This window comes from Rhinoraja longicauda, chromosome 25, assembly GCF_053455715.1.
Source record: "Rhinoraja longicauda isolate Sanriku21f chromosome 25, sRhiLon1.1, whole genome shotgun sequence".
In the NCBI taxonomy this organism is placed as follows: domain Eukaryota; kingdom Metazoa; phylum Chordata; class Chondrichthyes; order Rajiformes; family Arhynchobatidae; genus Rhinoraja; species Rhinoraja longicauda.
Genome location: NC_135977.1, coordinates 13,707,666 through 13,723,440, shown reverse-complemented (window position 1 = coordinate 13,723,440; position 15,775 = coordinate 13,707,666). Strand labels below are relative to the sequence as shown.

At 47.8% G+C, this 15,775-nt stretch overlaps 1 protein-coding gene across 1 annotated transcript in view; it reads left to right on the top strand.

Annotated features, from left to right (window-relative positions):
* The window catches only part of LOC144605761 (sodium/glucose cotransporter 1-like), a 36,628-nt gene extending 22,263 nt beyond the window's left edge, over nucleotides 1–14,365 (top strand). The window contains exons 7-14 of the mRNA XM_078421284.1: nucleotides 1,260–1,480; nucleotides 4,611–4,746; nucleotides 6,064–6,171; nucleotides 7,470–7,620; nucleotides 10,869–11,037; nucleotides 12,061–12,276; nucleotides 12,757–12,865; nucleotides 13,809–14,365. Of these exons, the coding sequence (XP_078277410.1) occupies nucleotides 1,260–1,480; nucleotides 4,611–4,746; nucleotides 6,064–6,171; nucleotides 7,470–7,620; nucleotides 10,869–11,037; nucleotides 12,061–12,276; nucleotides 12,757–12,865; nucleotides 13,809–14,020 (1,322 nt within the window). The 3' untranslated portion in view covers nucleotides 14,021–14,365. The remainder of the gene's footprint in view (nucleotides 1–1,259; nucleotides 1,481–4,610; nucleotides 4,747–6,063; nucleotides 6,172–7,469; nucleotides 7,621–10,868; nucleotides 11,038–12,060; nucleotides 12,277–12,756; nucleotides 12,866–13,808) is intronic.
* The last annotated feature ends 1,410 nt before the right edge of the window (nucleotides 14,366–15,775 follow it).

Below are 15,775 nucleotides of genomic sequence, written 5' to 3'. Positions count from 1 at the left end.
AAATGGTCAACAAGCCTGCGCTTGGTCTCACTGATGTATAGGAGGCCACATCAGGAACACTGAATGCAGTAGATAAGTTTAGAGGAGGTGCATGTGAACCTCTCCCTCACCTGGAAGGATGGAGGTGTGGGAGGAGATATAGAGGCAGGTGTTACATCTCCTGTAGTGCAGGGGAAAGTACCTGGGGAGTGGATGATTTTGGTGGGGAAGGATGAGGGGACCAACTTGCATATCTGAATCTTACCTATATACAAATATAAGAAGCAGGTTCAGGCCATTTGGCCCATTGTGCCTACTGACTACAATAAGATTCCGGTCGATCATTTTCCTCAGTGCCACTTTCCGCACTAACCATGCATCTTTTGGTTCTCTCGGCATCTAGTGATAGAACCTCTCTTAGGGAGATGATTCCAAAGACTTCTCCTCCGCTCTATCCTGAATGGCTGCCCTCCCCCCACCCAGTCCCATTTTGAGACTGTGGCTCCATGTTCTAGAACCTCAACCAGTGGGAACATCACTCCCGCTGCCGATCCTGTCAGGAACTTTGTTTCCACAAGGACTTTGTTTCCACAAGGACTTTGTTTCCACAAAGTCACATCGCATTTCCCTAAACGTCGGAGTGATCAGGCCCAGGTTTCAAGCATGGGCTGCATTAAAGACCTGGGTCTAGAATGTCTATTGGGAATGAAGGCAAGGTATTGACGAAATGGAGGCCAACATTACAGGAAGCTCACCGTCAGAAAGAAAGTCCGACAGAGTGGGAGTCAGAAAGCTCTTGAGAAAGGAACAGTGGAGATTAGAGTCCAGGGTCAGCGTGATGTAGAAAGAGATTCAAGATGGACTGGGTGCATGAAGGAGCCTCCAGACCTTTTCTGAGACTGGATTGCCACTACCTCCCCCCTCTGGCCTAAATTCAAATCTACTCGGATTCTCATTGGCTTCAGCCTCTGAACCACAGTCGGGTAATGTGGGCAGAACAAAATGGAATTAGTGCAGGATTGGTAGAAATGGCTGCGTGACGGCTGTCCTGTACATGATGGGCTGAAGGGCCTGATTTCATGCTCTATGACTGGGAGCCCTTAACAATGGTGACTAGGGAGTGTCACCGGGAATGGGCAGGGGAGTAGGTGGCCCAGGTTTTCAAAGCCATGGAGGGGTTAAATGTGAGTCGTTGTGTGTACAAGGAATTTAATGTCGTATCTATCAATCACCGCTTCAGTCAACAGGTAAGGGCCAAGGTCAGACATTGTGTTTTGCAGCGTTCGATGCAGTGGGGGGCTACGAGGCCATGAGGGAGAAGTACATGAACGCCATCACCAGCCAGACCTTCGATCCCATCCTGAACATCAGTGCCGACTGTTACACCCCCCGGCCCGACTCCTTCCACCTGCTCCGGAATCCTCTCACAGCAGATTTACCCTGGCCTGGCCTGATCTTTGGACTAAGCATCTTGGCAATCTGGTACTGGTGCACGGACCAGGTAGGTTCCACACCCACCTGCTGAGCAGCAGGATAGCCCAGGCTGCCTCCTTTGTACTGACCGCATCCGTTGTTTATAGAACTGCCATCTGCGGGTAAATATTTGATTAAAACATAATAGGAGGCATTTATCTTTTTAAACCACACAACGATTTTAACATAGGTATTTAACTGGTATTTATTTTGTGATTTATCTGAACAAATGCCAGTACTCGCAAGTTCCTTTCCAAGTTTCACACAATCTTGGCTTGGAAATATATTACTGCCACCAGGTCAAAATTAGTTTAGTTTAGTTTTAGAGATACAGCGTGGAAACAGGCCCTTCGTCCCACCGAGTCTGTGCCGACTAGCCATCCCCACACACTGACACTATCCCCCCCCCCCCCCCCCCCCACACACACACACACGCACACTAGGGACAATTTACAATTTTACTGAAGCCAATTAACCTACAAACCTGTACGTCTTTGGAGTGTGAGAGGAAACCGGAGATCCCGGGGAAAACCCACGCAGGTCCTGTAGTCAGGATCGAACCCGAGACTCTGGCGCTAAAAGTCAGCAGTTCTACTGCTGCTCCACTCTGCCGCCCTTGGAACATACTGGCTAACAGCGCCTTGGGAGCAGCACGAGAATGGGTTCAAGAGGGAAAGATAGATCAGCCATGATTGAATGGCAGAATAGACGATGGGCCGAATGGCCTAATTCTGCTCCTATCACTTACGAACCTATGAATAGACAGTAGGAAGTTGAGGTTATAATCAGATCACCCGTGATCTAATGAGATGGTGGAGTAACTTCAGGGGCCACTTCTTTCACACTGTTTCTTTGTCTATAACCTGAGCTCATGACACCTGCTCACTGCTGCCTCTTGTGGCGGGTCAGCACCGCTGTCCGACGGCGATCCTGCCATGTGAGTTTGTGTCCGACTGGGATCTGAAGTCCTCTATTGTTTTATTGCAGTATTTTAGAGGCATATTAGCTTGCCATTCATGGTGAGATCACTTCAGACCAGAAAGATTTCCTATCAAACAACTGCATATTTTTATACTGTTAAGTACAGAGAAACCTTGTTTCTCTGTACAGGCAGGAAACATGTTCCCAATCTTGGGGGAGTCCAGAACAAGGGGCCACAGTTTAAGAATAAGGGGTGGGCCATTTAGAACTGAGATGAGGAAAAAAAAATTCAGTCAGAGAGTTGTGAATCTGTGGAATTCTCTGCCTCAGAAGGCAGTGGAGGCCAATTCTCTGAATGCATTCAAGAGAGAGCTAGATAGAGCTCTTAAGGATAGCGGAGTCAGGGGGTATGGGGAGAAGGCAGGAACGGGGTATTGATTGAGAATGATCAGCCATGATCACATTGAATGGCGGTGCTGGCTCAAAGGGCTGAATGGCCTCCTCCTTCACCTATTGTCTATTGTACCTCTTTATCACAGATTTTGGTTATAGCAGACTGACCTACCGATGGCCGCTCCCGGCTCGCACAGCCTCCCCGGCTGCTTGCATCCCCAGCGGTTCCCATTGCCATCTCCAGCTCGCAGCGCATCCAAGCCACAACCGCTGCCACCACTGCCACCGCCAACCCTTGCCTGCACTGCGGCCACCTGCCAGCCATGACCATTGACTCCACCGATCCTCACCTCTCCCCCAGCCGCCAGCAAACCGGGCCGTCAACTCACCTGGATTTCAGGCCCAGTTAGACAATAGGTGCAGGAGTAGGCCATTCAGCCCTTCGAGCCAGCACCACCATTCAATGTGATCATGGCTGATCATTCTCAATCAGTACCATGTTCCTGCTTTTCCCCGTACCCCCTGACTCCGTTATCCTTAACAGCTCTATCTGGCTCTCTCTTGAATGCATTCAGAGAATTGGCCTCCTCTGCCTTCTGAGGCAGAGAGTTCCACAGATTCAGACCGAGAGACTGAAGTAGGGTCTCGACCCAAAACGTCACCTATCCAGAATGTCACCATGTTCTCCAGAGACGCTGCCTGACCCGCTGAGTTACTCCAGCACTTTGTGTCCTTTAGTGTATTAGCCAGCAACTGCAATTGTTTGTTTCTACTGCTTATACAATAAGAATACCTTACTCAATTACAGTGGACAATTGGCAATAACTGTCACCATTCCCTCCCTGTGGTCCATTATAATGAGAGCTTACTGTACATGTTTTCTTGAAAAGTACTTTTGCCATACAGTGAATTGAAACCTTACTAAAGACTAACATCTTTGAGCATTTTATTGAGGACCTACGGTATCCATGGCAACCTGCACAAATACGTGATCTTTTTCTCAAAGCATCAGACTTCACGAAGCCGTTTTGCAGTGGTGCACCGCAAACAGTTTTAGCCCCCAGTGAGTTGGCAAGCATTGATTGGCCAACAATCAGGCTCCCATCCTTCTGCATCTAAACCTATTTCCCTGCAGAGCTCAGGAGTGCAGCCCAATTGACCGATATTGGCAGATAACTCACCAGCTATTCCACAGAATGACAGTGTTGACATTTTGAGCGTGGGGGCTGCATGGCAGGTTACAGTGCCAGAGACCCGGGTTTGATCCTAACTGTAGGTGCTGTCTGTGTGGAGTTTGTATGTTCTCCCCGTGACCATGTGGGTTTTCTCTGGGGTCTCTGACTTCATCCCACATTCCAAAAACGTACAGGTTTGTAGGTTAATTGACTGTGGTACAAAATGTAAATTGTCCCTAGTGTGGAGTAGAGTGCATGTGTGTGGGCATTGCTGGTCGGCGCAGACTTGAAGGCCCCAAGGGCCTGTTTCCGCTCTGTCTCTCTAAACTAAACGTGTCATTGGTTTATGGAGGTATTCTTCACTATAACAAAGAGCATTAGACTCCCTTCCCATAGGAATTCACTGCACCAAAGTAGGCCTAATGCAATTAGGCAGACGAATGAAGATTTGCTGATTGAAAGTTTTCCCGAAATGAATCCCTTCAGGAAGGCAGAGAATGGAAGTTCAGGCCTATCCAAGGCGATTTGAATTCATGACCATCCAACCACATAAGTATATCAACCAAAAGCACATCACACCGCCCATCACGGCAGCTACCAAATGAGCCGCTGGCTGAGGATATCTTTGAAGACCTCATTCAGAGTTTTTGTTTTTCTGTCCCCCCACAGGTAATTGTTCAACGCTGCCTCTCTGCGAAAAACATGAGCCATGTCAAGGCTGGCTGTATCCTCTGTGGCTACCTCAAGCTCCTGCCCATGTACCTCATGGTCTTCCCTGGAATGATCAGTCGGATCCTATACACAGGTCAGGGGATCTCCTGAGTACAGTCAGTGTCTGCTCACAGGAGCAACCTGTCCAACTTCCTGCTGCTTCTATCCTAGCTTTCTCCTTCAGTTGGCAAATCCTCCCTTAGTGGTGGCACTTTTGTCGTTAATCAGATGCTGTGGAGTTGTTAAATTCTGGTTGAATATACTCCGAACGTTTAGTTCATTAGTAAAGCACGCCAATGCCTCTACTTCCTTAGAAGGCACAGGGAGTTCGGCATGTCACCAACAACTCTCACCAACTTCTACAGATGCTCCGTAGAAAGTATTTTATCGGGATTCATCACAGCATGGTTTGGGAACAACTCCATCCAAGACCGCAAGAAATTGCGGAGAATTATGGATGCAGCCCAGACCATCACATAAACCAACCCCCCTTCCTTGCCTTCACTCCCTCATTAAGGGGGGAGTTTTTCTCCCTTGCCTAAGCCGATATGATCAATGTGATGTATGCCACACCAGGGAAGATCACCCACCATTCCGACCAACATCGGTCAATAAAGAAGAAGAAGATTAGATTTTATTGCCTTCCATCACAGTGAGGAATGTGGGTAATCCGCTGTGGTGGATCCTTATGTTAACTTTTATGTAGTTGTGTGTCTTGTTGCTTTTAATTCGAGTTTCACTGTACCTTAATTGGTACACATGACAATAAACAGACCTTTGAACCTTTGAACACCATCCCTCAACCAACATGATCTGGTCACTGTCCAAACTTTCATTGTGGACCATATTGTGCTTAGTTGAAGATAGACACAAAAAGCTGGAGCAACCCAGCTTGACAGGCAGCATCTCTGGATAGAAAGATTGGGTGACGTTTCGGGTCGAGACCCTGCTTAGCTGATTGGTTTCCATATATGAAGTGGTGATCGCACTTCAATCCGAGTATTTAACCATGATATTTTTATGTCCTGTCAGTGTGTAAAGTAAGTGTGGGGCAGTGGTAGAGTTGCTGCCGTGCAGTGCCATAGACCCGGGTTCGATCATGACTATGGGTGCTGTCTGTACGGAATTTGCACATTCTCCTTGTGACCATGTGGGTTTTCTCCGGGTGCTCTGGGTTCTGCCCACGCTCCAAAGACATATAGGTTTGTAGGTTAATTGGCTTCTGTAAATTGTACATTGTCGTGTGTAGGATTGTGCTAGTATACGGGGTGATCGCTGGTCGGCGCGGACTCGGTGGGCCAAAGGGCCTGTTTCTGCTCAGTATCTCTAAGTTCCAAAGACAAATTGGCATTCCTTCTTGAAGCTGTGTGGATGGATTTGAAGCTGATGGCTGTGTCTTTGTACCTGCCAGATACCATAGCGTGTGTGGTTCCCAGCCTTTGCAAGCAGCACTGTGACACGGAGGTTGGATGCAGCAACATTGCCTATCCTACGCTGGTGGTGAGGCTAATGCCAGCCGGTGAGTACCCACCTTCAATTACATAGAATAGGAATGACCGGGCGATGTTTGTTGGAGCAAAATCTTCCACCTTGTTGTTGCACTTGGTCACTGTAGGACAATCCACCCGACCAATGTCCTCACTTGCAGAGAGATCATTGTCCTTATCCCCTGCCTGATGTTCTCTGAAGCATCCCCACCAGGGAGACTCCAGGTTGGACATGTGGGTTCACCTGAGGACCTGGAGTTCACCTGGGGACCTGGTTCACCTGGGTTCCTCCAGGTTTGATATGTGTGTTTGCTGAGACATTGTCACTAAGCGATGGCGGTGGTTCTGACCCCCGGCCCCTCTCTCACACCAAGCAAAGACATCATCAGTGCCCGAGACCTAGACCACTTCAACGCTGGAGGGCCAGACTTGTGAAGCAGCAAAATCCAATCAATGTCAAAGTGACAAATCTTCCGTGTGCTCCTTGTCTATTGTGAAGTTTGTGCTGCTGCTCAAAAACACAAAGAAATTAAGCACCGAACAATAATCGGCTGCAGAGTTGGTGAGCTTTAAAGGCCGGGGCTGAGTTTCTGGACACTGTTTGCCCACTCCCTGCAGTGGAAGATCTGATGGGAACCTTGGTATTGATGCCATGGAAAAGTGCTGCCCCTTTTTGCTCCAGTTCTGTGGCAGTAGTCGGAGGAATGTACAGAAGAAACTGGTGTTTGGTTCAACCACCCTCGCAGTGTACACGAGCTGGACCATCACAACACTCACCCTTCACCATCACCCACTGCCCTCCCAGTAACCCACTGTGTACACTCCAGCTAGTGGCAAAAGGAAGATCACATTGACCCTGGAATATTCTCCCTGACCCTTCCTCCTTCAGGTGACTGAACCAGTCCAGGAGATCACATGCAAAAGACAAAGCCCTGGAGACCTCAATCTGAAGATGGGTCCCCACCCGAAACACATCTGCTCATTTCCTCTCACAGATGTCGCCTGACCCACAGAGTTTATTGTGTCTATTGTGTCTTCACGAGATACATTATCTTGTGAAATCTATGAACAAAGTGCAATACAGCCCAAAATCTCCAGTCATCCCACGTTACAATAGAAATGAACAGATCCAAGTCTACATGATCCACGACAGGTGAGGCCATGTTCTACCTCTGTCGGATCACTGAGGCTTCCCCAATGAATGTGGAACGGTATTAACAATGATCAGTACAATTGACTATGTATGGCCTCGTGCTCTAAGGTAGATTCATTGCCAAACGATGGACCGTTGGGTGATGAGCTTCCACCTAAGCTGCCGTGTCTTTGCCAGGCCTGCGTGGTTTGATGCTGTCCGTGATGCTGGCGTCCCTGATGAGCTCGCTGACGTCCATCTTTAACAGCGCCAGCACGCTCTTCACCATGGACATCTGGACCAGGATCAGGCCCATGTCCACAGAGAAAGAACTGATGTTAGCAGGGAGGTAAGGAGACTCTCCACCCGCTGCGAACTTCGCCATAACTGGGGTTCCGCAGGGAACAGTGCTAGCGCCATTCTTGTTCACCCTGTACACTGCGGACTTCAGGCACAGCTCTGCAGACTCCTATCTACAGAAGTTTTCTGACGACTCTGCCATCGTCGGCCCCATCACGGGTGACGAGGACAGGGCGTACAGAGAACTGATCAAGGAGTTTGTGGACTGGTGCCAGCGGAACTGCCTCCGGATCAACGTGGGGAAAACCATGGAGATGGTGGTAGATTTCCGCAGGTGCAGCCGGGTCCCCCCGACACCGGTGAACATCCAGGGAATGGACAGCGAGAGGTTGGATTCTTATAAGTACCTGGGTGTCTACCTCAACAATAAACTGGACTGGACTGAAAACACCGATGCGGAATACAGAAAGGGCCAGAGCAGACTTTATCTGCTAAGGAGACTCAGGTCCTTTGGAGTGCAGGGGGCACTCCTAAGGACCTTCTGCGACACAGTGGTTGCATCGGCCATCTTCTATGGAGTGGTCTGCTGGAGCAGCAGTATCTCAGCGGCGGAAGGGAAGAGACTCGATAAGCTGGTCAGGAAGGCCAGCTCTGTCCTGGGTTGCCCCCTCGACTCGGTGCAGGTGGTGGGAGAGAGGAGGATGATGGCAAAACTAACATCGCTGCTGGACAACGACTCCCACCCCATGTAGGACACTGTCACTGCACTGAGTAGCTCCTTCAGTGACAGACTCCTTCACCCCAAGTGCGTGAAGGAGATATATAGGAGGTCCTTCCTTCTGGCTGCTGTGAGACTGCACAACCAGCACTGCTCCCAGCAGACGAGTCAACAATAACAGCTAAGAACACACAGAAAACTGATGACAATGTATGTATCTTTTATTTATAATGAATGATCTCTTGCTCTGTTGCTATCCACTTTGCTGCTGTAACACTGTAAATTTCCCCGGTGTGGGACGAATAAAGGAATATATTACATATTATTATTACATAACAACCAGATCCCCGAACTGAGGAAGAAAATATACTTGCAGTATTAAAGGGAAATGTTTAGAGAAACGGTTGCATGGGGAAGGTGCAAAACAATGTTTCCATACCCCTCCACTGTTTCACTGCCTGTCCCTGGCCCCATAGAAATACACAGTCACCTGGAGTACACTGGTGTATGATTACTGAGCACCATACCCGGGGAACCAGGGAATTAAATATGAATTAGCTAGCCAACTTTCCCTTCCTTTGAACTTTATAGATTATAGACAACCTAGGAGTAGGCCAATCAGCCCTTCGAGCCAGCACCACCATTCAATGTGATCATGGCTGATCATTCTCAATCAGGACCCCATTCCTGCCTTCTCCCCGTACCCCCTGACTGGATAGCGGAGTCAGGGGGTATGGGGAGAAGGCAGGAACGGGGTACTGATTGAGAATGATCAGCCATGATCACATTGAATGGCGGTGCTGGCTCGAAGGGCCGAATGGCCTCCTCCTGCATCTATTGTCTATTTCCGCTATCCTTAAGAGCTCTATCTAGATCTCTCTTGAATGCATTCAGAGAATTGGCCTCCACTGCCTTCTGAGGCAGTGAATTCCACAGATTTACAACTCTCTGACTGAAAACATTTTTCCTCATCTCCGTTCTAAATGGCCTACCCCTTATTCTTAAACTGTGGCCCCTGGTTCTGGACTCCCCCAACATTGAGAACATGTTTCCTGCCTCTAACGTGTCCAACCCCTTAATAATCTTATATGTTTCGATAAGATCCCCTCTCATCCTTCTAAATTCCAGTGTATACAAGCCTAGCCGCTCCAGTCTTTCAACATATGACAGTCCCGCCATTCCGGGAATTAACCTAGTAAACCTACGCTGCACTCCCTCAATAGCAAGAGTATCCTTCCTCAAATTTGGAGACCAAAACTGCACACAGTACTTGATACAATGGTCCTGCCTGTTTGTTGGGTCCTCACTTTAGACCTCAACCGAAGTGTAACTGACCCCCTGTGGGTTGGTTCCCAGGTCAGTGGAGACCACAGGTGAATGTGGTGTCTGCTCATGCTCTCCCCTGCGTGCCTTTGGCCTTTCTCTTTGTAAGTGCTGTGTTGTTGGCGGTACAGCACTTACTGCCAACAACACAATAAGTGTTGTAAGTGTCCCTTGATCACCTTTAAAACGGTCTGAAGCTGGTCGGAAGTGGAGTTGGCGGAGAGCAGAGATTTTACTGCTATCCTGTAAGAACAAAACTGTCCAAGCGTCACGGTTCACGGAGTGCAGCACAGAAACAGGCCCTTCAGCCCACCTTCTCCATGCTGAACCTTTTGCCCATTTACACTGACTAAAGGATGTCAGCCATGCAGCAGCATCTTGGGGTCAGAGGCAACAGATTGGCCCAATTACCAAGCACCCAAGGCCACATTATAGACTGGGTGTTCTCTAGTCCAAATGGTAGTCACGCTATATATAGCAAGTGACCTCTGTGGTCAGCCTTGCATGGGAGCTTAATCCCTGCTTTGGCTGATGCAAAGATTGACGTAACCAAGTGTCCATTGCAACCTGACGACACAAAGTGCTGGAGTAAGTCAGCAGGTCAGGCAGCATCTCTGGAGAACATGGATAGCTGACATTTCTGGTCGGGACCCTTCTCCAATCTGAAGTATCAACCTGAAGTGTCACCTGTTCATGTTCTCCAGACATGCTGCCTGACCAGTTGAGTTACTCCCACACTTTGAGTCTATGTTGTGTATTAACCAGCACCTGCAGTTGTTTCTTTGTACTTTTAAACATTGCAACCTGTCGCGTTTGACCCTCGCCAGATTGACTGGAGGCAATGTCCTTGCATGCTAGTGAGTGGAAGTTCTTCGCTCCACATTCGTGTACATTGAATTGTGCCTTGTCGCAAGGGGCACCCTGGGGTAACTTTGCCCACAGAGAGGGGGCTGCCTGGCGATGGCACTGGCAGAAGGTATCTGACAAGCTTGTATACTTGGGCAGCTTGAGATGCCACGCAGTGCTGGGGCTGAGATGAACCAGTGGCAGGAGGAGGTCACTGAACAAGGTGTGCTTGGGCCATGGGCTGACTGACACTGCTTAGTGTGGGGTTTGACGGGACCATCAGCAACTGCTTGGTATTAGTTCCGACCACGTTGTCCTTGGTGGTCGTTCCTGTTGTGTTGCTGAGAGGCGAGAATGGATGAGGGCGGAAAGGCTTTTCTCTCCCTGGTCTGAAACTGTTGTGTTCTCAGGATCTTCACCTTGGTCCTGATTGCCATCAGCATAGCCTGGATCCCGATCGTACAGACGGCACAGAGCGGGAAGCTCTTTGACTATATCCAGTCCATCACCAGCTACCTGGGACCCCCTATAGCCTCGGTCTTCCTGTTGGGCATCTTCGTTAAGCGTATCAATGAAAAGGTAAGCTGTTTAACTTTTCCAGATACGTCCTTTTTTATTTACCCTTTACCAATTTTTTTTACAGGTTCAGCACCACACTTTGAGGACGTTGGGTAGACTTCAGGTTTTCCCCATGTAAATTCCTTCACCAGTTGAACTTCGTTATGAACTGAAGCTTAGTGTTAGATTTTCATAGCAGGCATTCAATCTCATCCTCTCCCCCGAGTCCTGTGCTCTCCACTTTCATTGATATATAGATATAGAAAATAGGTGCCGGAGAAGGCCATTTGGCCCTTTGAGCCTGTACGCACCGCCATTCATTGTGATCATGGCTGATCATCCACAATCAGTAACCTGTGCCTGCCTTCTCCCCATATCCTTTGATTCCGCCAGCCCCTGGAGCTCTATCTAATTCTCTTTTAAATTCATCCAGTGAATTGGTCTCCACTGCCTTCTGTGCCAGAGAATTCCACAAATAGGTTCCCAATCTGGTAAAGCCCTGGTGTTGAAATATCTACCCACAGCATTGTTCCTCTTACATTTTAGACTTTAGAGATTCAGCACGGAAACAGGCCTTTCTGCCCACTGAGCACATGCCAACCAGCGATCATCCCGTATACTAACACTATCCTACACACTAGGGACAATTTACAATTTTACCGAAGCCAATTAACTTACAAACCTGCACATCTTTGAATGTGGGAGGAAACCAAAGCACCCAGAGAAAACCCACGCGGTCAAGGAGAACGTAAAAACTCTGTTAAGACAGCACCTTGTAGTCAGGATCGAACCTGGGTTTCATGCGCTGTAAGGCAGCAACTCTACTACAATGCCACTGTGCCACCCTGTGCCACTATGCTGCCCCCTCTTTATAAACTTCTGAGCATCTGTCTGTCCCTTGTACTTTCCCCAGTTTTTGTTACCCCTCCATCAGCCCGCCACCTCCTCGTTGCCCTCCAATTTGTTCGACCCGCTGAGTTCCACCTACATGCTGGTGTTGCTCCAGATTCCACATGTATAGTCACTTGTGTCTCTTTGTTTCAGGGAGCATTTTGGGGGTTGATTATTGGCCTGGCCATTGGTTTATCTCGGATGATCCCTGAGTTTGTCTTCGGCACGGGCAGCTGTGTGAGTCCCAGCAACTGCCCGCTCATCATCTGTGGCATCCACTACCTCTACTTCGCCATCATCCTCTTTGTTGCCACCTGCCTGTTGGTGATCATCATTTCCTTGCTGACCAAGCCAATCGAGGATAAGCACGTGAGTCTCAACCCTTCCAGTACAGCCACCTCTCCCTCTTCACAGGGCCTTTGTTTGGCATTGTTGCTGAGCTCCGAGAGATTATTGCGCCGGGGATTTCAGAACATCAGTGTGTTTGAGACCATCAGTGAGCTCAGGCTGATCAGCAGGTTCTATGTGTCTTTGGTGATGAGTGTGTTTAGGTTGGTTATTGTGATGCTCACTGCATTGAGGATGCTTGGAATGGTCAGTGTGTTTGTGAGTCATGTGTTGTGATGGTCAGTGCATCCAGGATGTTTGGTGTGGTCAGTGCTATTGAGCACACGTGGACACGTGCGTTGGGAATGTGTTGGATGTTCAGTGGTCTGAGCCTGACATGTGTTTTAGATGATGGCAGGCATGTTCTGTCATTTAACATTTCCTCCATTTTTTGGAGCCCGTGGCTGTTGTATCAGTGATACAACATTTCCTCACAGCCTCGCCTCTCTTGCTGCCTTCCAGCTCCACCGACTGTGTTGGGCACTGCGCAACAGCACAGAAGAACGTGAAGACTTGGACTTCGACAACTGGAAGAACGAAGATACGGACAGCAAAATGGAAGTTGATGAAGGTAATGTAGCGCATTCCCACAGATGGGATAGTCTAGGACCAGAGGCCATAGTTTCAGAATAAAAGAACACATAGCCTCTTTAAAAAAGAGGTGAGGAGGAATTTCATTGGTCAGAGGGTGATGAATCTGTGGAATTCTTTGCCACAGAAGGCCGTGGCCAAGTCAATGGATATTTTTAAGGTGGAGATTGATAGATTCTTGTTTAGTAAGGGTGTTAGCGGTTATGGGAGAAAGCAGGAGAATGGTTCAGAGGGAAAGCCATGATTGAATTGAGTAGACTTGATGGGCCAAATGGCCTAATTCTGCTCCTATAATTTATGAACTTATGAAGCCAAACAAAGAATGTGTGCCTGTAGGTATCTGCACCTCTGTTCATTTGTATTTATTCAAAGGAAATGGGGGACAATGTTAACATAATTTTATTTATTTTTTGACTTTATATTAAGGGCCTAAAGTTCAATGAGATGTATCCTAGGGTGAAGATGGTGCTTCATCCTATCCTGTTTCCCATTATAACAAAGACAGTGCAGAGTAATTCACTGAAGGATTTTCATGTGAGGACATACTTTATAAGTCAAGTGTCCTTTGATTGACTCCCTTGAGGACAGCATGGAGTTTCATCTGCACCTTCTGTCCTCCGGCACGAAGGGAAGCACAACTTTCTCTGGGGGTCTTCGAATAAGAGCCAGGCCCATTTAGAAGAGAAATCTGAAAATATATATTTTTCATTCCATGGAGGGTGGGAATCTCCCCCAAAATGGCACGAGTAGTGTTCCAAGCTAAGTTCACCAGAGGGTTTTCATAAGCGAAGTCAGTGGGTGTTGTGATGGATCTGATGAGTAATTGAGGGTGAGGTACATGGTCCAACAGCAGGGCTGAGGGACAGAATGTCCTCTTCTTTCAACAACCCATCCCATTCCTTGGGCTTTTCTTGTCACCACAGATGCGCCCCAGGACTTATCGTGCTGGAAGAAAGGCTACAACTTGTTCTGTGGGTTCGGCCAGAAGTCTCAGAAGATGAGCAAAGAAGAGGAGGAAATTCTAAACAAGAAGCTGACTGACATCACAGAGCTGCCCCTCTGGAGGAATGTGGTCAACATTAATGCCATCATCTTACTGTCTGTCTGTGTCTTTTTCTGGGCATTTTATGCATAAGCAGCAGAGGTTTTAACTCTTGGAGACAAGACATTGCTTGTACACTCCCCTCTGATGGAAGCACCGCAGATCAATTGAAGCACAACGCCCTACTTCACTGCTTAAAATACCATCCTTTGTTTTAAGATCCTCGTAGTTTCCTTTATCTTCCTCGAAAAATAAAATAAAACTACTGGCATTCCAAAAACTAATCGTAGATGAAGCCGCCTCCTCTGGGTACCAACATACACACAAGTACATCCACTACACTCAAGTGCAGTTCAGAGATCATCATACAAAGCGAGTGCAACCATTGGGGTCCCAGCTTCCAGTCCCCGCAACTGAGACCCTCAAGAGATATTTTTTCAATGAGAATAATTTATTGATTTTTAAAAAATTTGTAATAGTTTCGGATAGAAATAAAACAGTAATTGCAAGTATTATGAAATGTTCTGTTTCTTTGTTTGGCTGAGCATTCGTTGTCACCAGATCACCCATGATTTCAGAGCTTTCCATAGGGAATTAAGTGCTTATGAAGAATGTTTGCGTTGTGCCGTGACAGCCGCACTACACACAACAGACTCCTGTGCTCATTAAAGTTCATGACTAGACCTACCTCTGGCAGTTGAAGGATTACCTCCCCTGATAACCTGTGGGGCGATCTCATTGAAACGTACCGAACAGTGAAAGGCCGGGATAGGGTGGATGTGGAGAGGATGTTTCCACCAGTGGGAGAATCTAGGACCAGAGGTCACAGCCTCAGAATTACAGGACGTTCCTTTAGGAAGGGGATGAGGAGGAATTTCTTTAGTCAGAGGGTGGTGAATCTGTGGAATTCATTGCCACAGAAGGCTGTGGAGGCCGTCAATGGATCTTTTTAAAGCAGTGATAGATAGATTCTTGATTAGTACAGGTGTCAGGGGTTATGGGGAGAAGACAAGAGAATGGGGTTAAGAGGGAAAGATAGATCAGCCATGATTGAATGGCAGTGTAGACTTGCTCCTGTCAATGAACCTATGAAAGGGAAACAAGAGATCAATTGTTTCCATCAATTTATTTATTCCTATCAGGGCCATCAGCCTGAAGTGGGAACTCTATTTCTCTGTCCACAGGTACTGCTTGACCTGCTGAGTAGTTGCATCCTCCTCTGGTGTGGTTTCAGTGTTCCAGTGTTTGCAGTTTGCTTGTTGCCTTCATTTTACTGACCTGCTTTGCATATGTCCAAACAAGGAATTGAAAACACTGGACACAAAGTGCTGGAGTAACTCAGCGGGTCATAAGTAATAGCAGAATTAGGCCATTATCAAGTCTACTCCGCCATTCAATCATGGCTGATCTATCCCACCCTCTAATCCCATTCTCCTGTCTTCTCCCCATAACCTCTGACACCCGTACTAATCAAGAATATATCTATCTCTGCTTTAAAAATATCCATTGACTTGGCCTCCACAGCCTTCTGTTGCAAATTCCACAGATTCACCACCCTCTGATTAAAGAAATTCCTTCTCATCTCCTTTCCTAAAGGAACGTCCTTTAATTTTGAGGCTCTGACCTCTGGTCCTAGACTCTCCCACTAGTGGAAACATGTGGGAGATGGACTAGTGAAGACAGGCATAATGGCATCAGCAAAACAGGCTGCCCATGTCCGGATCTGCAGGAGCGAGTGCCCTGGCAATGGTACTTCCGAACAAGAGAGTGGGAATAAGCTTCCACTGAGCTGCAATAGAAAGTGGAAGAGACAAAAAAAGGAAAGAAGGAAAACTGCCAATTGTCCTT